Genomic DNA, 27,886 nt, shown 5'->3' with positions numbered 1-27,886 from the left:
AAGAAAGCTTCAAATTCATTTAGTTTAATCATTTTTTTGCTCATTTTATTAAAGTTTTAAAAATTGTTTGATAAATTTTACTTTGATTATTGTTTTATAAAATTTTGAAATTATATAGTTTACATAATAATGTATTTAAAATAAAAGTCACAAGTACAAACGTGTTGTAATTGTTTGTTTCCAGGTTACATCGTAAAACAAAATTTAAAAAAATGCCATTTTCTTGTTAGATGCGCAGAACTTTAGATAAATTAGTGTTAAAAATTTTATGTAATCTTTATTTAACAAAAAAATTATTTTTATTTAAATAAAAAGAAAAATCGAAGAACAGCAACATTTCCATACTATAATATTTATTTAAAAAAAAATTAATAGTTTCCATATCCCCCATACCTACTATAATAAAAATTAAAAAGTAACAAATAACTTTTAAAATTCATTTTAAAATCTAAATATATTTTAAAATAAAACTTTTTCGTATTGCATTTAAAAATCGTATTATAACAACTTTTTTTAAGGAACATAGACGAGGCAATTGAAGGTTACAAGTATTTTTGCAAACAAACAAAGGCCTACAAAGAAGTGAAATTACAACATGATGAAAAGTTTTGTGCCAGTGATCTCATTGATGTGACAATGGAAATGATTTTTTTTACGCTTCCTAGGGAGGCTACGAGTTTAAGTTAAACAGCTACAAATATAAGTAAAATCTATTAACGATTGTCAGAAAACAAAAGAATCGGTAGAAAAACAATCCTTAAAAAATGATTTATTACAGTTTGTAAGTGAGAGTTGTTGTTCATCAAGGTTTTTTGATATGAAAAGGATATTTCAATCAAAGGGCAAATTGACCTGCCAGCAAGTCTGTTAATGCTAGGGAGAAAAGTACGCTATTATTTATTGTATGCTGGCCTTTGCGTAAGAAAGGACACCAGATGTGGAGATGGCATTTCTTCGGTTACGACACCATTATGTGTACCAGAGAGTTAGCCTATTATTTTGAGCTTAAGAAAATTGACTGCTATATAGAGGCACATTTACATCATAAGTATGATGTTTATACTATTATTAAAAGAACCAATGTTTACTATATTTATGAAAAAACAAAGTACACTAACCAAGTTGTAAAAATTTAGAAATACTAAATAAGAAAAACAAAACGAACATGAAAAAACTAATAACAAAAATTCAGAACTGGCATGAAGTTAGACTCCAGCTTCCGGTTCATTATTTATCACTAGATTCAAAATCCAGTTTAATACTTGGCACTACATTTAAAATTCAGTTTATTATGAAGCCCGAAAAAGGGGCCTCTATTACCCCTTTACCTAATTTTCATTTTGAATCTGGTGCTAAATAATGAACCGGAAATCAGAGGTAACTTCATGCCGGTAAATTCAGATTTGGTAAAGGAAAATCATGAAGGTGGTCCAAAGTAAAGTATATATACAAACACAAGTAGTTTAACTGATTCAACCAGATTGTTACGTCATTTTCTTTGATTTTAAAGATCAAAATGGGTCTTAAAGATGCATTTATAGGAATAAAACATAAATATTTTGATTTACAAAAATTTCTTACATAGAAAATCTAAAAAAAATGTTAACCAGAATTCCATTTTACTAACATTTTGACATTTTTATGCGCAATTTTTAATAAAAATGTTGTATTTTCTTTAAGAAATTGTAGGCCCACCCAGGACGCGTTGACTGATTATTTAGGGATACTATAATTTAACAAAAAAAAAACTCATACCGACACTGGAATACTTTTCATCAGCCCAGCCCTAACCCTCTTTTAGGATATGCCCTTAGTTGCCCTAAATACAAAAAACAGTCTGTTTTATTTTTGTTCCCGTGTGGTAAATGTATTGTCCTTTATGGCTTGTGTGGTAATTAGTAGGACCGACCTTGAAAAAGCAGTTCCATGCTTGATTAGCTGCTATTTTGCGTTTCTTTCTGTATCGCCTAGTCACTTTTCTTTTTCTGTTTTACGCAATGATCTGGGACAAGCCCCCAAACCGGCAGAGTGGTGTAGTGAACACTTGCTACATCACACATGAGGCCGTGGGTTTAATTTCCTCTGATCTTATGTTGCTGCACCCTTGGGTATGAACTCCTGCTGAGCCAGCACTTGATCAGCAGTAATTTTATCGGGCAATTATAATCTATAATATCACAAACTGCCAAAGACGACTCAAGACTGGGTCGGAGTAACTGATGTTACTCTATGTTTAAGTCGCACATTTTACTTTCCCACATCGAGGATAAAAATATATACAAAAAAACGGACATTTACATGTACCTTGCCATGCGTTTTTGGGCATGATCTGGATTTACAAGGTTAGCTTCATTTTTTTAGCAAATTGGCCATCTAGTGTTTATTATATATCATTAGTTCTTTTTCTTAAAAAGTCATATGGGTGATTTTTGAAATTATGTTTTAGTTTTTTTTAATATATCTTTATCCTTAATCTGGAAAGGTTGACTAAACATAGAGTAACATTTGTTACCCCAAGTTGCCCCTTTTCTAGGCCCACTATCAGCATAACTTTTCTTATACTGGGATTAATCTGTGTGAATGGGTTTGTTTTATTATCTGGTCAACCTTTTTTGATCAAGTAGAGTAAGGTTGGTAAACTCCTAAAGGGAGAATCTAATTTAAGCGATAAAGCAAGGCGAATTTACTTTAACAGATTATTTAATAGTTTGCGTGGTTGAAAAAACTTTTGAATATTCTAAGTTTAAACTTTAGGATTTAATGAAAAGATGAACTAACATTTTTTTAGATAAATTTACAGTATGTGTTATCGAAAGTTATCATTTTTTTAAAGAAAAAACACAAAAAAGTAAAATTTAAACAATGGTCTCATCATCCTTTTTTAAATAATATATTTGAATATTTTCTTTACTAGAAATGGATTTTAATGTTTTCTCGTATTGAAGCTCCTGTAAAATAGGTAATTGCTTTTACTGAAGTAAAAAATGTACAAAAATTATAAAGATTCTAACCTTCATACTGTCATCATCTGTTTTAATAAACAGAAAAAACTGAGGGGTGTCGTTTTTTATCATCGCTGGCTTCTCAGTTTGTTTTTCAAGATTTATCCTCATGGAAATATATTGTGAGACATGTTGAATAGTAGCGTCAATCGAAGTTTTAACATACCTAAACATTTAAATTTTTATCCCATACAAATAAGCATTACAATAAGTAATATTAAACAATTTATATTTGTGAAAAGCATGTAGCTGCAAAATTATCATAAAATTTACCGTAAGAAAATTTCTGTTAACAATAAATAAACATATCACAATTTATTGGCAATAATTATAAAAAGGCAATCTAAGTTTGCACCAGATAATATGTTTTATTGGATCTAAAAAATAGAAGTAACAGACCTAACAAGTTGAGCTATCTTTGGTCCTGTTTGTAGTTCATGAGGATACAACTCTATCAAAACAGACTTATTCTCTTCTTCTGTTTTGACTTCACATTCTTTTAATTTTTCTTGGATGTTGTCTAAAGAAATAAATAAAAATTAAGCTTAAAATCCGTCTGGGAATTGTCAAAACTACAGTTTTTATAAAAAAATTTTGAGTTAAACAAAACTCAATAAATCTTCAGGTGTCAAAAATATAAAATAAGGCAAACCTTTATTTGAGGATGTGGAAACATTTTCTTGTTCAGCACATTTATTTTCATCCGATAACTTCCGCTTTTTATTAGTGGGTGATGCAGTTTGTGATTTAGGTTCTAAAACTTTTTAATTTTGATTAATTCTAACACAAAAAATTTAATTATGGCATTTTTAAAAAGCCTAAATATAATAATTTACAATATTTAGTTTTTAATTCCTGCTTGGCTTTAATAATGTAATCATGCATTAAATACAAATAGCTGTTAAATTTTTACTAGAAGATTGAGCAGAATTTATCTCGTTATTGGACTTGTTTTCTTTTTCAACACTAGTTTCCTCAGGTTTCCATTGTTTTATAGCTAAGGAAATGTCAGGCTTTTTCGTTTTTTGAAGTCTGTGTACGCATAAGTGGATAAATAAAAAAACAGCCATGAACTTTATATAATGAGATAAAATTTCATTAAAAAATTGTTGAAAATAAAATATTATAAATAGTTAGAATAAAAAAAATGTGTTTTATTATACCAATAAAAAATAAATACAAACTTACCGATTTGAAGCTTGCGATTTTAGACCTTCTTCAATGCGGGCAGAAAGTGCAGCTTGATTATGGTGTCGAGTTATTGTCTGCAAGACCTTTTCTTGATGAGCTTCATATTCATCCCGAGAAGGGTATATCTTTGCTATTAAAGCATCAAAGTTTGGATCTGGCCTTAACGATCTTCTTGAAACCAACTTTTTGCGACAGGTTGGACATTCTTTGTTTCTTTAAAATGTAAAGTTACCTAATATGAATCTACAATCTGGAAAAAAGCCTAGCGATATGGAGTGGTTAATTGTAAAAATGATATCACAAATTTATTCCAACCTTTTTTTCATCAGAATATCTAAGTTTTATAACCTGCCAAATATTACAACCTTCAAACCTTTTTATTATATGATTTTTGTTAATTTATTGATGTACTTGGTTACATTTATTGTATTTCTAAATGCGGGGCATTCACTTTACTGGAAAAGGAGGAATGTAATAAATGGACATCTAAAGCGAATCAGAAACGAACATTATGTATCACTTTTTAGATTGTTTTTATTGCGATTAAAACAACAGTTTGAATAGCGAGAAAACAAGATACAAACACTAATTAGCGCGTGTCTGGACCCTAGCAATTTACATGATTAAAATAGGTCATTATTAAGGCCTTTAAGCAAGCAGCATTATAATTGTTTGTTTACATAGTAGTCACCGCTACACATCACAGTTTTCCTAATCATTGTTGCACTTGCCCAATAAAATAATTAGCTTGTTTTGACACCTTCTCATAAGACCCGTTAGTGTTTGGCGCGAACAACTTAGTTTGGATGTTTTATTACATTTTTAGTTAGTTGCGTTTTAGAAAACCTGCTGAATGGTTGTGTTTTTTTGTTATTGTGTTTGCCTATTTATTGCTAGCAAATGTTATATGTTGAACTCTGTGCAGTGTGGTAGTTTATAAATTGTCTAATAAAAACGGCAGTAATTAGATGAAGAAAACGTTACAATATATACAAATTAGTAGGCTATCAAAAAAATTTATTTACCCACTACGTAAAGCTGTTGTTATGCATTCTGAGCAAAACCTGTGAAGGCATTCCTTAGTTGTCATAGTCGTTTTGAGCATGTCAAGGCATATTGGACACATGAGCTCATTATGAAGACTACGTGGTGAAACAGCGATTTCAGTTGAATCTGTAATGACCTCCTTAAATAAAAATATTGGTTGATTATTTAATCTAAAATATGTTTTGACATTGTCCCAATGGGGTTAATCATGACCTGCCCCCACTTTGGCCCAAAGAAAATTTTAAAAAACATTTGTAAATTATTTAAAGAAAATTGCACACATCATGTGATCATAAGTTTACATCGTGTACATACTCGATTGCCAGACACTTTGGCCCCTGGACACCTTGGCCAAGACACTTCAGCCCGAAGAAATTTTTAAAACAACAGGGAGTTTGCATTTTAATTACCGCAAAAAATTTTATTTTCGCGTATTTAAATACAGTTTTTTGGACAGTATATATTTGAATTAAAATAAGCAGTAAATTAATAATTTTTTAAAGAATAATTTGCAAGAACATGGTAGGCTCTTTCTTTTTCTGTGTCAATTTTTTAATTTCACAAACTGAAACCTATAAAAAACTAAGTTTGAAAGCGCGCTTTTTCCCCGTGTATAAAGTTAGAGTAACCATATTTTACCGATATTCAAAATAAAATTTTGCAAAAAGTACAGTATATATAAAATTTTTTCAATTGGTTGTTACATTATCCTCACTGATCTCATGCTGTAGCGCCCTTGAGGAAGGCGCTATAAACGGTATAAACTCCTGCTGAGCCAGCACTTAATCAGCAGCTTAATTACCGGGCAATTATAGTCTCTATAATATCCCAAACTGCCACAGGCAACTCGAGACTGGGTCGGAGTAACTTATGTTACTCTATGTTTAAGTCGCGCATTCGACTTTTCCACATCGAGGATAAAGATATATACAACAACAAAAAAAAAAAAAAAAAAATTAATGACATATGTTAGTTTTTAGAAAATTTTTTTTTAAGATTTAGGTTTCAAAAACTAATTTTAAAATGGATTAAAGACAAGTGCCTTTGGCCTTAGGAATTTGTTATATCTTTATTTTTCCTGTGCACATTATTCATTAAAAAAATTATTAATTTACTGCTTATTTTATTTCAAATACTGTCTAAAAAACTGTATATAAATATCCAAAAATAAAATTTTAAATGCAAACTCCCTGCTATTCTAATAAAAAATCTTTCGCCCAAAGTGTCTTGGCCGAGGTGTCCGGGGGGCCGAAGAGTCTGGTTACCTACATACTCAATTATAATTATAAAACCAGATAAAACTAAACCATAATTTTATAACAAAGTTCTCTTGTTAAACAAAATATATTTATGCTTTAGCTTTGACAAAAGATGGACTAAAGATTAATTTGTTTATGTACAAGCAGACAAGCAAGAGTTAAAACCAAAAACATTTTTGAATCTCTATTAGTTTCGCACGCCCTACATAAACAGGGTGTGTAACCGAAATACGGCACATGTAATTAAACAAAGAGGTTGCATAAACTAAACCCTTACCCTAACCCTCACATATTCAGTTTACCCATTAACACATCTGACTCGTAAAGCGGACTAAGTTATACTCATTAAAACAAATTTCAACTAATTTTTAATGTCTGGTTGAACAATTGCCATACTTAAGTTATAACGCCTTGTTAAATTCGGGCGTGCGAAAGTAATAGAGATCCACATTTTTTTATTTTATTATACATAAGTAATAACTTGGGGTAAAGGTTGTTTGTATTATGCAAATGATTTTCTTGAGGTGGAAGTGCTTTATGTCTGTATTAGTAAGGACCTATTGACGACAGTCTGACAGTCTTAGTCTGTTTGTCTGCAGGTCTTATAAATATTGTATTTACCTGAGGTGTTCTTTGTAACTCATATGGGGTTAATTCCCAACTTTTATTACTTTGTGCAAGGCTGCTATTCAATTGAGACATGATTTAAAAGTTCCTGTTTGTTAATAATTTTGTTAATCTACTATCGTTAAATATTATTTGCGCGTTCTTTAAAGCGTTTAAACTATGTTCATTGCCGAAGAAGGCAAACGAAGAAGGGGTCAGGCTTATGACAACTTAACTACAACGTATTTAATTTTATTTATATTTATTTCCTTTGTCAAGTGGATAATTTTGAAAAGTAATTGGAATAACATCATGTTTCAAAATTTAAGATTTCGTACCATAATAAAATTAAAACAATTTGTCTAGTTTTTATATTTACAACTTTATTGTCTTTATATTGGCCTAACAATTTCAATTCAGTAAAAACGAGTTCAACGAAGTCTAAGTTTTTTGGAAATCACAAAGCCTAGCGTAAACTATCATATCACGCTAACGGTATGACTAAATCAGTATATCAAAAATGATTTTAAATAATACGGCTTAATTTTAGCAATAATGGTTTCTAGGAATATTAAATTATAAAAAAACTTAATTGCTGAAATAAATTAAAAAGTTTTTTTTAATTAAATATTTAATTTTAATTTAACTAAAGACTAATCTTATTATAATCTACATGTTTTAGAGAAATGTAACGCATTAAGCATGTAACTTAAACGTTACGTTTTTTAGCTGTAGAAATAACGCTATTGTTTCATTTTTTTGAATAAATTTTACATTTATTGTTTATGTTTTTATTTTTAAAATTAATTTGACATTGGTTTTATGTTCACGAAGTGTTTTTGCCGATCAAATTCTGCTTTAAATTTTTTTTTTATGTAAGAACTTAATTGTAGCGTAATTTTAGTCTTTTTCGTTGTTCAAATTTGCAAAAATTCTATATTATTAAATCTTTTGTATAATTGTAAAAGTCTTATAACAAAGTTTTTAAAGAACGTTATTGTGGTCAATGTTTATTAGGATTTTTCTCTACACCGTAGCCATTTTAGAATTTAAAGGCTTCCAAATCTGACCAATTTTTGGACAAAAGTTAGGTGTGGTGCGTGACTATAAAGTAATCTTATTTTATATTGACGTTATTGTTTGCCAAAAGCGTATAACTGCCTCAGTGGCGCTCTATAGTAAATTGAAGCAGTATTAGCGAAATATTGTAACTTACTATAAAAAGATTAGGTCTACTTGAATATTTTAAGGTAGTGTTACTCAACGTCATTTAAATTTTATACAGCAGTACAAAAAATAGTAACCAGCACTTTGTGAAATATTAAATTTTATGTGTAACTAAAAGTAAGGGTAGTTATGATTCTATTTAAAATTTTTTGTTGTAGGCTTGGTAATTCTTTAAATTAACACGTACTGCGTAGAAACAAAAGTAAAAACAGTAACCGTTTTATATTTGTCATTTGTTCAAGTGGGTTTCGACAAAACGCTGTTTTTAAACTGCTATCATGTTTCATGAGTTTAAAAGTGTTTAAATCGAATTTATAAATGTATAAGTTAGTTTAACAAGTTTTATTGAACATTTTTAACTAAAGAGTAAGCCTATGCCATTTATTGCGAGCTTAAATCGAGCGCACAATATGCTAGTTTTGTATTCGCTGTGTTTAGTAATATTTGTGTACATTTGAAGTTTTGTTTAATCCGTCCGGTTCATGTTGTGTGTTAATTTAATTGTATTATTAATTTTTATTACTCACACTGTTTGTATTACTAATTGAAAAATCACTGTTTGTTTTGTTTAACGTTAATTATATGTTAAGGTAAATGTTAGGCATATTAAATTTACAGGTGTGATATTAACGTTGTGAGACAACTTGACTGGTTTATTATTGCTGATCCGTTTCAAATCAAAAATAAAAAATTTATGAAAATTTTGTCAAATGACGCGAAATTTAGCGATCCATAAGCAAACATGGTACCTGGACAACAAAGATAGCTCGCACGATTTATGAAATGATTAGCCTTGCGTAAAAGGACATGACGCTCCTTTTTAAACCAATAACTTAGAAAACATATAGTAATAATATTCCAATAGTTAAAAAGTTGAAAGCTCTATAGTAGGATTTTTTAAACTTGGATTTAATCTATTTTACAATATAAAAATAATATATTTTATAATATAAAAAACCGTTTGGTTATAAAAAATTTAAAAAACGAGCCTTGTTGTGACGTCACACCAGGAGATTATTATGACACAATAGCTATAATACGCAGGGTAACCGTAATACAGGCTAAACAACTGCAAATTGTTGAGTAAGTTGCATAACTATGCTTCGCTTTCACCCGATATTAGGCTTTTAAGACAAAGTCAGGTCTGACAACATTAAAACAGTGAAGTAATGTCGTGTTAAACATTCTATAAAAAAAACAGAGAAAAATTATTGAACAGGTCAAGAGTATTACAGAACTGTATATAACATCGATATTACTTGTGTTTTTTAGATTTATTATTTTTGGTTAAAAAAACGCAGACAAATTTGGCAAGGTCAAAATTTAATTTAAAGTGGTATTTTTTTGCAACATTTAAATGATTTTTTTGCAATATTAAAGTAGTCAAAAACCAGGGCGCCCCGCTCAAAAGGAAGCGGTTTATTTGCTAATTTTTTGACGCGAAACTATAAACTTTTAAGAATTACATAGGACAAAGCAATAAAACAATTTTTGTTTTTTTGTAGAGTTCAAAAGCATAAATTAACTTTTTATTCACGTAGTCGTTTCTTTTATGTGAACAATAAAATATGGTCGTATGTGCGTTCGAGTTGACTATTTACCTTCACTTAACAATAAACAACACCCACGGAATTTTAGTTTCTTTTTTGTTTTTCACTAAACATTTATTTTTAATACAATATTTTGTAGTTAATATTTAACAAATGCTGACATTTACGACCAGTTTAGTGTTACATGACTGACTCGACATTGCTTTTTATATCACGTTAACTTACATAGACTGGTGCGTTTATAGTTCACTTGCTCGAACATCGAGGGCCAATCTATGCAATTTAATTTATTTAACAAGTTGAGTAGGGACAAACCAGTTTAAGTTTAATGCACAGCGTTCGTTGTCAAGCTTTTCGCTACAGATTATCTAAAAAAAAGGTGTCATTAATTTAATTTCAATGCGTTAATAACACGTCATATCCGTTAATGATTTCTATTTCGTATTCAAATCTTTAAATTATAAGTTAGTCTAAAAATAAGAGCGTTCAAGATGGGTTCTTTATTTTCTAAACGCAGATTGTCTAATAAAAAACTTATTGTAAAGCGACCCAAACGTCACAAGAAAATATTAGTTGTGTCTGAAAGTTCTCAAAGTTCTTCTTCAAGTTCGGAATCGAATCTTACGTTTTCGGTTAAGCAACGAGCGAAACACTACAATAAGAAATTGTCGCAAGACGATCTAGGTGTTCACGACTTTGAAGAATACGTAGCAAGTAAAAAGAAAAAAAGACCTGCATATAAACCTGTAATGTCTGCACCTGAGTTCGAAAGAAAATGCATTGAAGCTCACAATCAGCATCGAAAAAATCACGGAGTTTCGAGTTTAACCAGAAAGAAGGAACTATCCAGGCATGCACAGGAATGGGCGAACAAACTTGCCAAATCTGGAAATCTTAAGCATTCTGGCCACAAAGATTATGGAGAAAATGTTGCGATGACTACTGGTTCAAATCCATCAGGTAGTTTCTAGTTTGTTTGGAACTATAGAGATCAGCCTAACGATTTTAGTGTTAGCAAATACAATTAATTTTTATCTCCTAACTACATAGATTGTCATTGGTGTACTGCAACAAAGTTAAATATAAAAATTCAATTAGGTTAGAAGTTACACCCGATTAGTTAGCCATTAATCGCTTCGAAGCGAAAAAAAGGTGGAGCTATTAACTGATTTCAAGCGGGTTGAAAGATGCGCCCCGTCTGCTGGGGTATTTCATTGACGCTTGAAGCAGTTAATGGTGCAACTCAATAGTCGCTTTAGGTTTACTTTAGTTCTTTAAGGTGATGTTTAAGTGGTTGTTTTTGAACCTGTGTTTAAGTGGTTGTTTTTTTAAATCGTGTAATGTCTAAACACTTACTTACACTACGTAAGGGTTCTGGGTTTAATCCCGTTAACAGCACTTAATCAGCAGCTAAGTTATCGGCCAATTAGAACCTATAATATCTCAAACCGCCAGGAACGATTATTTTTCTATGTCTAGGTCGTACGGTAGACCTTTCCATATGGAGGATAAACTTATATACAAAAAATATTCTAAACATTTATTCATTTAACTTTAAAAAAAATAAATTATTGCTTAAATAAAGATTTGGGGTATATTGAAAGTTTAAATATTTTTTATTTTTTTTATTAACCGCTTTAAATCACCCTAGCAGACGGAGCGTACCTTTCAACTGCTTCAAAGGGGTTAATGGTTAACTGATTGCCTGAAAGATACAAGAGGTTGTTAATATTTTATTTTGTAACTTTAGGTGAAGATATTTGTAAGTTGTGGTACGACGAAATTGGAAAGTATAACTTTCGAAAACCTGGATTTGTAAGAGGGACAGGTAATAAATTATTCAATTGAGTAAGTTAAACTTAGTTTTAAATTATTGTTATATTTTAACATTTATGTTTAAGGGCATTTCACTCAGGTCGTATGGAAGGGTTCCACTCATGTGGGAATTGGTATCGCGACTGGTAAAGAAGGAACGTATGTGGTTGCTAACTATGAACCCGCTGGTAATATTTCAAACGAAGGATATTTTGAGAAAAATGTATTTCCTTGTGAAAAAAAGGGCACAAAAAGATTGGGTAGAGGTAGAAGTTCGTCTTCTTCTTCATCCTCCTCTTCGGATTCAGATTGCGAAAGATCAAGAAAAAAGAATATCGAAGGTAAGTTTTTTATAAGAATAACTATATAAGAATAACATTTTATAGAAGGTTATTAACTTTATTTAAAACATTAAACTTGGAAATAAAATTACATTAACACAATACGGTTACAAAAATCAATACGTTTTTTATTTATTGTGTATGTAAAAAGTAAATTGTATTTGTTATCAAACAGTTATTCTCACATTAACACATATAACAACATAAAAAATAGTAGGAAGTAAAAAAGGAAAAAGTCCAGAGAAAAAATCTACAATTTCAGTATCTGATTTTGAAAGAAAATGCATCAACGCTCATAATAATCATCGAAAAAATCACGGAGTCTCGAAATTAAGCAGAAAAAGTGAACTTTCTAGGCATGCACAAGAATGGGCAAACAAGCTTGCCAAATCTGGAAATCTTAAGCATTCTGGCCACAAAGATTATGGAGAAAATGTTGCGATGACTACTGGTTCAAATCCATCAGGTAATTCCTCAAAGACTGGCAATTTAAACAATGTTATCAGCTACGCTGTGGCAAACCATTTTTAATAACCAAATAAAAAAATTAACTTAGTTAAAATGACCATTTTTCATCGTGTGTTAAAATAATTCAGGTGAAGATATCTGTAAGTTGTGGTACGACGAAATCAAAAAGTATAACTTTGGAAAGCCAGGGTTCGTAAGGGGGACAGGTATACCAAAATTTATTGCAACTTTAATAATTTAACTTAGCTTTATATTATTATTATATTTTATATTTATGTTTAAGGGCATTTCACTCAGGTCGTATGGAAAGGTTCCACTCATGTGGGAATTGGTATCGCGACTGGTAAAGCAGGAACGTACGTGGTTGCCAACTACGAGCCCGCTGGTAATATTTCAAACGAAGGATATTTTGAGAAAAATGTACTTCCTTGTGGAAAAAAGAGTGCAAAAAGATTTGGCAGAAGTAGAAGTTCCTCTTCTTCTTCATCTTCCTCTTTGGATTCAAATGGCGAAAAATCAAGAAAAAAGAGAGTTGAGAGTAAGTATAAAAATATTTAATATAAACCGCAAAACATGTCACCCATAAAATCAAGTTTTCACATAACGACCTTACGCTATGCAAAATATTCGACTAAAGCCAACGATATAATGTTTGACAAATGTTTAATGTAATTAAATTTTTGTAATTCAGGTGGTACAAAAACTGAAACAAATGTTAAAACAAACGTAGAAGAGTTAACGGACGAAAAAGGTTTGTAAAGAAATGTTAATTTTTGAAGTCGTTAAGCTATTTTAGTAAACGATTATTTTTTAATTGATTAAAAATATTTTTTATTATGTAAATAAAAAAGGTCGAAAAGTGCGTAAAACAACCAAAACCACCACGACCATCACAACTAAAGGAGGCACTAAATCAACCTCCACTAAAACTGAGATCAACACAGAATATATAGGCGACTCTACGACTGGAAAAAATTCAAGTAGGAATACTTTTTACATAAACAGTTTGCATACACATTGTTACTTAAAAAAATAAACTATTATCCCAATGCATTAAATATAATAGAAATGGTAGTGAATGGTTTATCTCCTAAAGAGACCCCAAGAGATTTACAATAAAACATTTACCCCACTCCAAGTTACACAAATCAGTTATACGAAAAGCCAGGGTCGCAATTATAATATAACGTCCTTAAGAAACTGTTACAATTTCCTATAACAAACCATTAGGATCAAAATACCGCTGTAGCCATTTGTGTAAATAGGTTTTGTAAAATATGTTTTGGTAGTGATAAATATACTAAGTCCAGTATGGTTTAGCATATTTTGTTATAATTAGAACGTTTTTTTTGTATAAAATTTTCTTTGGAAAGGTGGCAAAGTCACAGATGACTTTAAACAAATGCAAATTAAAGGAGGAGGTGGAAATGTTAATAAGATGAGTCATAGTGACAAAAGAAAGTTTGAGGAAGAGTGTATTGATCGTCACAACGAACTTCGCCGTCGGCACGGGGCACCGAAGTAAGTTTTGTTTTGAGTGTTTAAAATATTTTGATATTGATTTATGTTAAGGTAACATATAAAGTAACATTTGTTACCCTGACATTGACCTGTGACCTGGATTGCGGATGGTATTTGAGTTGTTAATGCAATACTTATAAAAAGATGGTGATTGCTGTTGCCGTAATTACCGCCTGTGCTTTGAATCTGAATTTAAATAGCCAATTTAAAAAATGCATAACAAATTTTATTAAAAAGGGAATAAAACATACGTTAGAAGCAAAACAAATATTATGTAAAATTTATGGCGAGCGCAAAAACGAGCCCAAATTGCCTATAATGTCGATAAAACATTCCTTTAAAACATTATCTTAAATTTTGACATAACTTAAAAAAATAATATTTGTTAAAAGTTTCAAATCTTTGTTTCGTTTATAAAAATATCATTTATACTTTTTATAGATTAAAAAGAGATTCCGATTTAACCAGGAAAGCTCAGAAATGGGCTGAGTACCTCCTAGACATAAGAAAACTGAAGCATAGTTCTGAATCTGACTTGGGAGAAAATGTAGGGTATAAATACTCGTCGGATAAACGTCGTTTTACAGGTAACTTGTTAAAAAAAATCCTTTTTAATCATTTAACTTACAAAGGTGTATTTGCTTACTAGGAGGTGAAATTACCGACATGTGGTACGATGAGATTAAAAACTTTGACTTTAAAAGACCGGTTTTTGCCTCCAATACAGGTTTGATTTTAATTTTGTTGCATCTTGATAAATTATCAGTAGGAAAATCTGCAGGAAAAAGGTTAAATTGAAACGCTTTAATTATGCAACCAAAAATAGTTAAATATAGTTTTATGCCTAAAATTTTTTTTATAATTTTAAGAAATCAATCGAACTTTATCTTAGGTCATTTTACTCAAGTGGTGTGGGAATTATCCCAACGCATCGGCGTCGGTGTTGCTACTGATGGAAAGGGCACGCTTTACGCTGTAGCGAATTACTCACCTTCTGGCAATTTTCAGGGCGAGTTTGAGAAAAATGTAAGACCACCAAGAAAGTAAAGCAATTATTAAAATTATCCGTAGTTGCAATATATTGTAGAATAGTGGATGTTAAACAATAATTTTTAATTAATTTTGTCTCTAAAAAATTCGAATAAGAAAAAATTAATTGTCGTTTGTTTAACTTATAAACGTAGCCCATGAGTAATTATTTTTTTGTTTGTTATAAGTATATCGCTATAACCCACATATTCATTTTCATTCATTCCCATAAATAAAAAAGCAAGTGTAAGTTACTAGATATTTACAAAAAATTGCGCAATAATTTTTTTTAAACAACCTTTGTATAAAACATTAAGTTGTAAAAATAAGAACGGGTTTATAAAATATTATAACACAGAAATAGAATTCAAAAACAAAAAAATTCAATTAATTTGTGATTTGATTCCTTTTAATTGTTTTTCTTAATAATATGCTTCATGTACTTGTTTTATTTATTTAAAAAGTTATTGCAATTTTTAATCTAGTTTTATTCGTCGGTTAAGTTAATTTTCTTTAAAAATTAATCTTGATGGAATATTGCAAAATGATAATTAAACACACAAAAGGTAAAAAAATAGACTTTAATTTAAAAAATTATTAGCCAAAAAAGTTGTTGTGATATATCTTTTGAAAAGGTTTAAAAGTTAAAAGCATTTTAAAATATTTTATTTAAAACAATAAATAGCAAACGGCATTCTCTTGTTACCAGTTTCCTGTTCGTGTAATATTAAAGAAATAAATTTTTGTTCATAACAACAACATTATTTAAATTTAACAAAATTGTTTGCCATTTTTGTCTCTGTAAAATAATTTTTATTTAAAGAGCTGTTGCAGTGTCGTTTTTAAATAGAGATGTTGCACAATGTAAATTAATAGGGCTGGTGTCATCAACTTTATAAAAAAAAACTTATTAAAAAAGCTTCACTTTGTTGTATAAATTGTTTAAAAGCTCGTTTAAAAGGATGCTAAATAACAATTAATATTTTAATTTTTTTACCCCTAATCATAATTACCAAAGTTTTGCCCTATGCTAACATGTTCTTTGCTAATGATCCTTGTTTTGTAAAAATCTTCAGCTTCCTCAATTGTCTCCATCATTCTGTTTCCATTTGTTTCCGGAAGATTCAAGGATAATAATCCAGTTAAAATTGCTATAAACACAGTATAAGATAAACAAAACAAACTCAACTAATGAAATAAAATACAAGTATTTTGCTTATTTCGTAACCTAAAACACCAAAAATAGTATTAGGAAGCCAAACAACGTTATCTTGTAATGATATAAAGAAGGGGGCTAAGATTCCACCAATTCTTCCTGCTATGGACGCCATTCCAAATCCATTACTCCTTTAAAAATAAAATAAATCAAAAAAATATTTGTTATTAATCTTTGGCCATTTTGCTACTAAATGAATAAAGTTTGTTAATACCAAGTTACCTCACAACAGTTGCAAATAGCTCGCCTGTATAATTGTGTATAACTGCGTACGAACCAGATATTCCAAATTTTGCCAAAAAAGCAAAAACTTGGTACAACGTGACAAGATCTGCAAAAAATACAAAACTTAAATAAACGTTAATTAATCAAAAGTAGCATTTGAGAAAAAGTTACCGTTAGAATTTGCGTATTCTTTAACAATAACACTTAAAATCAGCCCTAAGCCAGCCAAGAAAAAAAAGGCGCACATCAAATTCCGCCTTCCCGTTCTATCCATTATTAAAATACATGTGACATAAGATGCAATTTCAAATACTCCGTCTAAAAACAAAGTAAAGGTTTTAAAATTGTTTTAGTGTGTTTAGTGTAAAAAACTCACTCAAAGTGTTGTTTACAAATATATTTCCGCCAAGCGCACCAGCGTTTAATGTGATTCCATAGAAAACAAAACTATTTACAAACCTAAAAAAATGAAAATGTAAACGTGTAAATGCTTTATGCTATACTCGTTTTCTTTTCTAACCAGTTTATCATAACTTGAAATGTAATAGATCTTGTTCGAGGATATCTAAATAAATCCAAAGAAGTATATTTTTTGTTGTTTGTAGTATCGCTTTTAATACTTTTCCCAGGCACCTCAGATATCTAAAAATATTAAAATCTTACATGACAGCCCAGTGAATTTAACGTATTATTTTATTGGTGTAGCAAATAACTTTTGCAATGACAAGTCAATATTATTATTTAAGAAAGGTTTAACAATTTTTACTTTCAATTTACCTGAGCGTTTTTCCACACCTCGTTTGTGATTTTAACCTTGTTAATTCTAGCCATGAGTTTAGAAACCTTACAAAAGTATACGTAATATATAATTTTAAATTTATAAACCATAAATTTAAATATGTTTATAATTAGAAAAAAAATATTATGTAATACATTTAAACCAGATAATATTTACATTTTTACCTTTATTCCTTGTTGGTTTTTTTCATTAGCAAAAAGCCAACGTGGGGATTCAGGTAAAGCAATTGCAAAAATTAAGAAAGGAGATGCAAGAAACGTACAAACAAGCTGAAGAGTAAACAGAAACAATCAACAATATTTTAAGTCCTACATAAAAAAGTAACAAAGATAAAAAAAACTATAATGGCGACAAGCCTACCATTATTCCATGCCAGTTTCTCCAGTTGTAAGCTACTCCACCCAATATCATATACCCAAGAGCAAACGCAATTCCATTTCCCATACCAAACGATGTCCTCCATTCCGGACCAACTATTTCCATTACTTTGGAACAAATAGAATTATCATACTTATATTTTCATAGTTAAAATATACACATTTTATTCGAAAAAAAATTGCTTTAAATGACACCCCAAACTAATAAAACAAATTCTAAATTTGAAAAATTATAAAAAATAAACTTAAAACACTTTCTTGGATAAATACCAGGCCTATCGTTCTACGAACTAAAAATCTGTGCGAACTCGCTGCCATCTAATGTAGTAAAAATGCCGAAATGCTTACTCGGACGCGTAGAAAACCCATGCTAATAATATGGCCACAAAAAGACTAAGATCAAACCACCATATTAGAATTTTTTTTTAAATATTACATGTAAAGTATAGAAAATGTTAAAAGGAAATAAGGAAATAAATAAAAGAGAAGCAACATAACAGTTTTTACTTACTGTAAACAAAAGTTGCAATAGTAGTGCCATACCCGAACACTGCTGTTACGACGCGCATGACCATATAAATTTCAACTGAATTTGCAAATGACATTCCACACATCGATATCAAAAGAAATAAATACGTAACTACCATAACAGGCTTACGTCCAAAACTAAACACGAGAAAAAAAATTACTAAAATAACATAGACTTTCGTAAACTTTGTTTTGGTTGTTTGGACTTTTTACAGAAAAATCTTGGTCACACAAATTATTTAATATCACTTTTTTATATTGGTGGGCCAATTATGTTACCACATTATGATAAATGTGTTTTAAACCAAGTTCATAATTTTAATAGACAATATTTTAATCGGAAAACAACCTGCCCAAACTTTTTTTTAACAACCTTAAGCTATCAATAAAGTTTACAATTTAAAATTAACCAAAAAAACGTAAAAATTATCTGGAATGTGGAACATTAACTTTTGCACATTTTTTAAATAGTTTTTGTCGTTTTTATTATAAACTATTAAATACACTTTACTTACACATCAGCTAGATTTCCAACGACGAACGACCCGAGCAGCATTCCTAGATAATACATCGACGTCGAAAGAGAAATAAGATATTTTCTATGACACACTAAATTAAACTGGAAAAAATGTGTGACGTGTTATAACAGATACATTTTTGGGCAAATGTTTAAACAAAAAAATAACAAAATGTTTAATGCAACTAAAATTAAATATAGCCTAATAAAAGTAGATTAAAAACTGAGTTATGCAATAAACAATATTAAAATTATGGACTGCAATTAAATATCTTACCTCGGTTATAACAGTTTCGGTAAACAAACTCCTATCAAAATAAAACCCCTCATCACAATCTATTGCTGAAACTGAAGTGTTGACACAACTAGTCGACTCATTAACACATAGACTCAAGTTATAACCATACCTTTAAAACAATTGGTACAAAATATAATACTTAAAAAAATATGTTATGATATATTATGTACCTTTGACATGTGTTATAACCTTCATTGTTATTAGCCGGGGTGGTATAATTCAGGATGTCTTGTTCTGTAAGGTTGGGGTACAACGTAAGATTGTCCAAGAGGGGGACATTGCATCTGCAATAAAAAAATAATAAACGTTTACGTTTATTAACATTTAGTTTTTGTTTTACAACATTGAAAGGTTTTGTGTCATGCTCTTACCGACTTTCGGGATTGTATGCTATAAACACAGTTGCTAATGCATTTAAACCACTTGTAATAGCCTGGTAAGATAACAAACAGAACACCAACGCTTGTGCCCGTCCGAAATGACCAATTCGATCAAGAAGAATATCAAACACGATCATTATTTTTAAATTTATGATTAAAAATACTATTTTTATTTAAAAAAAGGGTAACAGTTTAGTTACAGAAATTAACGAACAAAAAAAAGCTAATGCTTGTTTTACAAACAGCAAATAAAAGTATTTAGGAAAAAACGGAGTAATAATTAACTTTAAAGTGACACTTCTAAATTACTACAACTCCACTAGGCAGATAACTCCACTAGACTATATTTTATTGCATCACAGGCTGATATATTACTTACATTATTAATTTTTGTTTTACCAATTTTTAAAGAAACAAATCACTAAAATAATTCTATTGTTTAAATCTAAAAACCTAATTTTTATGATCTTTTTGTTTGCCAATATTTTTGTATGGTATTTTTAAATAACTTTAAAAATATTTACAAATGCGCATAACACATTATTTATTGCCTTCTTATTAAAATAAATTATTGAAAAATTAAACCATAGTATTATTTTTTAATCCCTTTTCAAATCTTGATAATATAATATAAGACACTAAAAAATATAATAATAATAATGACAATAACAATATTTTTTGATATCTAAGATTTTATATCGTGATTACAAGCATCGAACCTGTTCCACCGTTTAACACATTAAAGCTGGCTCAGGTAAATTGAATCGCTGAGTTGTATCAGCAAAGTGTAAATATTCAGGCATACCTGTGTAGTTATTATACAACGCACTAATTATTGATTGTTTTGCTGACTTGATTGTTGTGCATTAAACATTTCCTTCGGTTAGTAATTAATCGATAACTGCTTTAAAATATTTGTAATGTAAACGCCGTATTATGTAACGCACACGTTGATTAAACTAAACCTTTTATACATAAATGCCCTACTAACTTGTTAAATTAGCATATTAGACATACAATAGGTATATACATTATAAGCATGCATATAACTTAATTTTATAACTTCGTTGACACAATGAAACTATGGCACTTTAAAGATATATATGTTTAATATGGCCGTATGTATGTATATAACCACTATCCGGACGCCGTTTTTGGGCATTATGCCAGTTTTAAATGTTTTTTTAAACTTACGTTCGTTTAGTTAAAATATCAACTAGAATAAAAATTGTGTTTTTTTTAAATGTCGTTTCTTTGTTTGTTTTATTTGAATTTTAACATTAACGGTTATTGATAACTTCCGCTACATTCCTTTTAATTTAACGAATCAACGTTAACGAAGTTTACGTATTATATAACAAACTACCATTTAGCAAAGTTACTTTTTCGGTTAATTGTTTTCACTTATGGTGTAGGCTACCTAAAATTTTATAGTGTAATATAATCTTGTTGGTTTATTTTAGACACATCATTTTGTATTGAAATATCATTTTGTATTGGTTTATTTTTATTGTATATATTTATGTATGTTTAACCTTAATTTTGTTTGAATAAGAGAATAAAGTAAACCTGTAATTATATTGTAAAACTGACTTTATATTAGAGAAAATACGTTACAATGAAGGTCCCGCCGAGATTACAAGAAAATGTATTAGATCCGAAAATTCCTATTTAATGGCATGAAAAAAAATAGAAAAGTTGCTATATGAAAATCAAAATATTTTAAAGGATGTCAATGCACAATTAAAAAAGCAAAAGGATGTCTAAATTCGATGAAGAAAGCCTTAAAAGTAGCTTAGCGATTGGAAATTGAAGAAAAGGCAAGGTTCAATAAAGAGCGGTCGATTCAGCGGTAAATTCGGAACAAGAAAAACGCGTTAGCTTAGCTTGCAAAATAATACCAATGCCCAAAGCCACAAACGAGTTAACAGATACCCTATGTAAAAGGCTAAGTAACTTTTTTAAACTTCATCAAAATGGAAAAGTAGCGCGAAATGGAAGCTTCAGTCGACAGGAAAACGGCCAATAGTCGATCAGTTTCTGGGGTGGCATTCGACTTTAGATAAGAACACCCCTACTTTAATTGTTAGTGCTACAAATAACAGTCGCCTAAATTAATGTCATTTTTTTTTTATTATTAAATTTTTCATGTTTGTGGATACCGGCGCAGAGGCAGCAAAACTGTTGCTTGAGCCTTCTTATTTTGTTCTAAACGAAATTGAAAATGGAAAAAACCATCAAATGTGGGCTAATGCAATATATTATGGCCATAACGTGTTTTAATAGAAGAAGGACGAACTTTTTAGAAGAAGGGATACATTAACCTTTCTTCAAAACAATCTGAAAAAAGTGCAACTTCGATTAGTAACAAGAAACAAACACACTCAAAAGAGATTGCAATAAAAACAAAGGCATGTTTTCAGATACAATGACACACACAACATAATAAAAGGTCCCTAAAATTTGTAAATCCTGATCAATGTACAAAAGTGAAAAATTTAATTAAAAGTTTTATTAGACACGCTAGAGAAAAATTTTCAATCCATTCGACTTTTCACCATAGTGATACTGGTAATACACTTTCAGTAAAACATAGGCAATTAAGATTGCCACGCAACCCATAAGGAACCTTTGGCAAATTGTACGGGCCGCTGAACAATTTTGTTTTTACATTTACGGAAAACAGTGCACATTAGAAGTGACCACGGGTCTCTCAAGATTTTAGAACTTAAGACGGTCAAATGGCCCGCTGAATAAAAAGACTTAAACAATATAACGTAAAAATTTTCCATAGACCTGGTTTTCAACATAATGATGCAGATGCAGTGATGCGCAGACCGTGTTTGGCTGATAATTTCAACTACTGCAGTCGAGCAGAAAGTGATTTTTTACCAACTGCACTTGCATTTATTAGTGTTTCCCAAACACCGTTTCCGACACTGATCTGCGTGAGGCTTAGCTAGGCGACCCCGACACAAAATGTATTCTGCTGCGGAAGGAAGCCAGCGATGTTCGACCTAACTGGTGCCGAATGTCACCTTTTAAGTCAAACAGCTAATCCTATTACCCTCAGTGGGCCTCCATTGTAGTTAAAAATGGTAGGAAAACTTCAGTGACACAGAAATGTCATTGAAATTAACTTTGCTCAAATGCCAACAACAGCTGATTATGAATTAAATGCATGGAACCGCAACGTCCGGGTATTTTGACATAAAAGAAACCGATAGAACGATTGCGGAAAAAATTTCATTGGGATAATAGTCAGACAGATGTTGCAGCTCACTACAAAACCTGTTACAAATGTGCTTCAATAAGAAAAATACCTTTATATAAACAAAAAGAACCAAGAAAGTTACACCAGGTTGGCTATCCGTTCCCATTGACATATTGGGACTATTGCTGACATTATATTCAGGTAGTCGATATATTTTTGTAGTAACATGATTACTTTACGAAATAGCCGGAAGCATGCAAATGAAAAACCAAGCAGGACACAAATATGCTAAATTCTTGATAATACAGTCTTTTTACGGTTTTGCTTGCCTTGCAATTTTTTTTGCAAAATTTTAAGCGATTTACGTTTAATTTTTCAGTCACTATTTTAAGAAATGGTTAAGGCTTTCGATATTGTCGAAACAAGAACTACAACATATTGGCCGCAAGCAGACGTAATGGCCTTAAACGACTTAATCGAACTATATACTATTGGTTTGTCGAACAGCAATTGAAAGTAGGGAGAATACCCCATCAAAATTAATGTCTGGGAGGAAAATAAATTTACCTGCAGACTTTATATTCGGTCGACCGGAAATCACTAAATAGTCAGCGTTGAAATTTGCAAAGAACGCTCGAATAAACATTGATGAAGCTCACGAATTAGCTCTAAAAACTGTATATAGAAATATTACGATTGTTTAACTGCGACGAAGTTACTCAACAAACAGGAACCTTTGGCTACATTGCCCCCAAAGAAAAAAAGAGTATAACCTATCTCCAAAACTGTAAGCGTTTTAACGACGTTTTGTATCGTATAAAACGTTAACCAAAACATAAACCAAAAGTCGTAAATAGAAACTGTCAATGGCGTTATGGTTTAAAATTGCCCACCAAACTGATATAAACAATAGTGGCCAAAACAACTTACCAACACAAACAACTAATCCACAAAGTGTAAATACGAACAACTTATCTAGTAATATAAAATACCAACGCAGTGACCGTAATATTGCTACGACATCGTTATCGCTAAAAAACCTACCATATACTTTCCCTTGTATATCTATTTATTATTGTTAGCGTATTTGCTTTATTATGGTTCGAAATCTTAAATTTCGAAACATATTGTTATTGTTATTGCCATCTTTTTGTATAGTATTATTTATCTTCGTTAAGTAGTAGATTGTATTCGTTTTATGTGTAGTTCTCATTTTGGTTATCGCTTTCTCATTTGTATGTATTGTGCTTGTTTGATGTTTATGTAGTTTTATTATAAATAGCTCGTTGTAATGTTCTGTAATAATTATTTTCTTATTTAAATATTATGAAGGGAGCAATGTAGAAAACTTTCCTCAGGGCCACCAACTAACTTTTGTAACCTATTTGTAGCTTCTCTTATCTGTTTATCTGTTTTAAACGTTGGTACTTGTAGTGTAGGCTAGGGTACTTTTAAACTAATTAAACTTATAGTGCAATAAAATTTTATGTTTTTTTTTACTAAAAAATATTATTTTGTATTGACTTATTTTTATTGTATATATTTATGTATGTTTAACTTTGATTCTATTTAAATTAGGCCAATAGTATAATAAACCTGTCATTGTAAAACTGACTTATATTGGGAAAAAACCTTATATTTAAGACAACATCTATTTATTAAACGTTTTTTTTAATATTATCTATATTACATATTATTACTTTACACACACGCGATAAAAACCAAATACTACGATACATACATTAAAATTAACATAATCACGGCTACACTGTACACAAAAACTTCTACTTTAACTAACTACATTTTTAATATATTACTTTAACTATTACCTACATTTCTATATAAAAACTTTTAGGTGATTACCCAAAATTTGGTGTATTATGATGGCGCAAAAAAAACTGACAGTAAATACAATATTAAAGCGAGATTATCACGAGAAAAAGGTAACTTGCAAATCGTATATATATATCTAAAAACAAGTTTTGCATTTCAACCTATGAAGAATAAATAAGGTTTCCAATCGCTTTATGGGTGATCAAAAGTCTTTGAATAATGGGTTTAATTTGTTTGTATCGCTTATAACCTGTATATACGACATATACTTAAATTAGTTCTCTATAATTTTTTTTTATATTAATAAGTATTTTGTACAACGTTTTAACCGCACAAGATGGCAGCAAGCTTGCACTGTTTTTGTTTCGTAAACGAAAGTTATAATTTCGCCTGAGGAAATGGGTTACTTATGTATTTTTTTGTTCATCAAATTTATGTGAGTTAATTCTGGTTGATAGCGTTTGGTTTTAGATACCCCAGTAGCAGACAGTGTATGTGATTTTCTAAGGCCAAAGTTAAGTTATAAAGTGACAACAGTTTTGATGTGACAAACAGCAATTAAGAGTATTTAGAAGAAAACGGGGTAATATTTAACTTTAAAGTGACAAAAAAAACAATCCCAGCAGTTTTATATCGCTGTTAAAATTTTAATTGAACTTGTTCCCCCGATTAACACATTAAAGCTGGCTCAGGTAAATTGAATCGCTAAGTTGTATTAGCAAAGTGTAAATATTCAGGCATGTCTGTGTAGTCGTTACATAAAGCACTAATAATTGATTGTTTTTCTGACTTGTTTGTTGTGCATTAAACATTTCCTTCAGTTAGTAATTAATCGATAATTGCTTGAAAATATTTGTAATGTAAACGCCGTATTATGTAACGCACACGTTGATTAAACCTTTTATACATAAATGCCCAACTAACTTGTTAAATTAACATATTAGACATACAAAAGGTATATACATTATCAGCATGCATATAACTTAATTTTATAACTTCGTTAACACAATGTTTTAAAAGTGTTTACGTTTATAATTAAAGTACTACCTCAGGTTATATGCTAAAGCATATTATTTATTAAATATTATTCGTTTAAAGTCAAACAACTGAGAATTCAAATATTCGCCAATTTTTACATTCTTCATATTGCGTGCTTCGCGAGTAGTAATGGATGTACTGATCGAAAACAATTTAGCGGTTTTTCTCAGAGAACTAACCGCTAGTTTTTTTTTTCAAATAAGGTATGTCCCGATTGAGGAAAATTTAGCGGCTTTTTTCAGAAAACCAACCGTAATTTTTTCCTTCTGCAAATCAGGGCAAAGCACATTTTTAGCAAAACTCTAGCCAAAATTGTTTTTTAAATAAAGAAAACCTAAAACTCTATTCTTTTTTCTCAAAATGCAAAAACCTCGTAAATGTTTTTTTTAAAGAAAAGAATAAACTAGATAAAAAAAATTTTAAAAACTTAAATTTTTTTACACTCAACTAAAAAAAAATTTCTCTAAAAAATTATACTTTTTTCTCTAAAAACGAAGCGCAGCGCTTTAAATTTATTTTCCCTATCAACTTTCCTTCGGCAAGGACGAAAGCTGGGTGGCTTTATTAATGGGTATTTATTTTTTATGTGTTTAAAAATAAATAGTGTTTATTTTGTTTGTAAAATAATAAAAAACCTAATTTTTCATTATTAATGGGAATTATTAAAAAAAAATAAATAGTGTTTATTTTGTTTATAAAATATTAAAAAACCTAAATTTTTAAAGTTTTTAAAAATTTAATATGTATTTTTTTTTAAATAAATTTACTTATGCTGTAAATTTATCGAAATAAAAATTACATAAGTTTTTGTTTTTTAGTTGCTTTTGTGGTTTATTAACATATACCTAAAGGTTAATAGCAAAACATTTTTGTTATAGCAAAATACAGAATATAAAAAGCAAAAAATAAAAAAAACATTAACATTACTAAAAATAAATAAATACGTGCTGTAGTTTTTGGTAAAACAAGTTTACGGATTATTCCAAGTAAAAGTTTTTTTTATAATTAAACTGAATATAGTATTAAAAAAAATTATTCAAATGTATGGGTATTTATTTTTTTTAAATAAATAGTGTTTATTTTGTTTGTAAAATATTAAAAAACCTAATTTTTTAAAGTTTTTAAAAATTTAATATGTAGTTTTTTAAAATAAATTTACTTTTGCTGTAAATTTATCGAGATAAAAATTACATAGTTTTTTGTTTTTTATTTGCTTTTGTGGTTTATTAACATATACCTAAAGGGTAATGACTAAACATTTTTGTTAAAGCAAAATACAGAATATAAAAAGTAAAATATAATAAAACATTAACATTTATAAAAATAAATAAATACGTGCTGTAGTTTTGGGTAAAAAAAGTTAACAAATAAATTTTTTTTAATAATTGAACTAAATATAGTATTAAAAAAAAGTTATTCAATTGTAAATTGACATATTTTTTCTAAATAATAGTTTGTGTTTTCTAAGCTAAATTAAAAAAAAAATATTTGTGTAGATAATGCATTTTGATAATAAAACAAAAATATTGCAAAGAACATGTCAAAGTAAACTGTAAAACCAAAAGAATTATAGTGTACATTGTTGGTTTAAATAGAATTATGATAAAAATTATATTAACTTGTTATAATAACCGAAAACAACACAGGGTAAAATTAGTTTTAGCACTGTTGATATATATTTTTATGTACAGTTTTTTTTATATATACATTTATATAAACTAAACACATTTATTTAAAATTTGTTTACTCCTAATTTTAATATATATAGCTAACTTTAAATTTTTATGTTTTTGGTATTTTGTTAAAGATTAATTTTGATAATTTTTTTTAAAACTACAACGTTTTTCGACAACTGACTTTTTAATAGTGAACGTGCGCTGTAATTTCGTTCACAATTTATGAATTAAACAACATAAACAACGCTTCAAATAGCATGCGGAATTTAAACCTTTACATTAAAATACTCGATTTTAACTTTTCTATATTTAATTTTTTTAGTTAGTTGTGGACGCACATCAAAAAATAGCGTGAAAAATATTTAGTTGACATTGACCAAAACTTTAAAAATAAATATTTAATTTATTAGGATTTTAGCTTTAAATTACATGGGTGCGTGTAAGGACTACAAAAAACTTAAAAAGTTAATTACATGGGTGCGTGTAAAGCCTAATATGAACTTTTAGCAAATACAAAACATATAAATTGCACATTTTAAAATTAAATGCTGAAGCATATTAGGATAGTAGTTTTTAATTGGATATGATTTTTGTGTTATCACGGCGCTAAAATAAATTGATATCACGTCGTTTTTAAGCCATACGTTGGGTTTTGTACACACTAAAAAAAAGTCTAGTTTAAGGTATAACGGAAGATCCTTTTTACTAAAATAAAACTATTAATGAGAA

At 29.5% G+C, this 27,886-nt stretch overlaps 3 protein-coding genes across 7 annotated transcripts; 1 reads left to right on the top strand and 2 right to left on the bottom strand.

The window, feature by feature from the left end:
• Positions 1 to 1,904: 1,904 nt before the first annotated feature.
• Positions 1,905 to 7,299, bottom strand: LOC145752210 (E3 ubiquitin-protein ligase RING2-like). Of its 3 annotated transcripts, none has more exons than XM_082568446.1 (8): positions 7,121 to 7,299; positions 5,219 to 5,379; positions 4,191 to 4,406; positions 3,916 to 4,034; positions 3,655 to 3,762; positions 3,402 to 3,522; positions 3,012 to 3,168; positions 1,905 to 2,948 (listed from the first exon to the last, which is right to left on the bottom strand). In XM_082568446.1, the coding sequence occupies exons 1-8, from the start codon at positions 7,199 to 7,201 to the stop codon at positions 2,856 to 2,858; spliced, it is 1,056 nt and encodes a 351-aa protein (XP_082424572.1). In that variant the 5' UTR covers positions 7,202 to 7,299; the 3' UTR covers positions 1,905 to 2,855. The 3 variants fall into 3 exon arrangements, with proteins under 3 accessions (XP_082424572.1, XP_082424580.1, XP_082424589.1); XM_082568454.1 differs by having other exon boundaries at positions 3,655 to 3,756; XM_082568463.1 differs by lacking the exon at positions 1,905 to 2,948 and having other exon boundaries at positions 2,970 to 3,168.
• A 2,119-nt stretch (positions 7,300 to 9,418) lies between these two features.
• Positions 9,419 to 15,768, top strand: LOC145751450 (uncharacterized). 3 transcript variants are annotated; one of them, XM_082567617.1, is made up of 12 exons: positions 9,419 to 10,842; positions 11,633 to 11,710; positions 11,784 to 12,038; positions 12,301 to 12,504; positions 12,635 to 12,712; positions 12,790 to 13,044; positions 13,198 to 13,257; positions 13,358 to 13,486; positions 13,880 to 14,027; positions 14,469 to 14,614; positions 14,677 to 14,754; positions 14,920 to 15,768. In XM_082567617.1, the coding sequence occupies exons 1-12, from the start codon at positions 10,374 to 10,376 to the stop codon at positions 15,072 to 15,074; spliced, it is 2,055 nt and encodes a 684-aa protein (XP_082423743.1). In that variant the 5' UTR covers positions 9,419 to 10,373; the 3' UTR covers positions 15,075 to 15,768. The 3 variants fall into 3 exon arrangements, with proteins under 3 accessions (XP_082423743.1, XP_082423734.1, XP_082423725.1); XM_082567608.1 differs by having other exon boundaries at positions 12,256 to 12,504; positions 14,920 to 15,767; XM_082567599.1 differs by having other exon boundaries at positions 12,253 to 12,504; positions 14,920 to 15,766.
• Positions 15,769 to 15,873: 105 nt separating this feature from the next.
• On the bottom strand, positions 15,874 to 19,533 carry LOC145758231 (organic cation transporter protein-like). Its single transcript, XM_082572500.1, has 15 exons — positions 19,388 to 19,533; positions 19,187 to 19,300; positions 18,996 to 19,125; positions 18,717 to 18,820; positions 18,185 to 18,339; positions 17,657 to 17,781; positions 17,461 to 17,565; positions 17,275 to 17,340; positions 17,018 to 17,130; positions 16,874 to 16,956; positions 16,669 to 16,815; positions 16,495 to 16,603; positions 16,285 to 16,403; positions 16,070 to 16,207; positions 15,874 to 15,947 (listed from the first exon to the last, which is right to left on the bottom strand). The coding sequence occupies exons 1-15, from the start codon at positions 19,531 to 19,533 to the stop codon at positions 15,874 to 15,876; spliced, it is 1,728 nt and encodes a 575-aa protein (XP_082428626.1).
• Positions 19,534 to 27,886: the final 8,353 nt, after the last annotated feature.

This window comes from Corella eumyota, chromosome 1 (assembly GCF_963082875.1).
Source record: "Corella eumyota chromosome 1, kaCorEumy4.1, whole genome shotgun sequence".
Lineage (NCBI taxonomy): Eukaryota > Metazoa > Chordata > Ascidiacea > Phlebobranchia > Corellidae > Corella > Corella eumyota.
The sequence above is the reverse complement of the archived record's forward strand: the minus strand, read 5'-3'. Positions and strand labels throughout refer to the sequence as shown.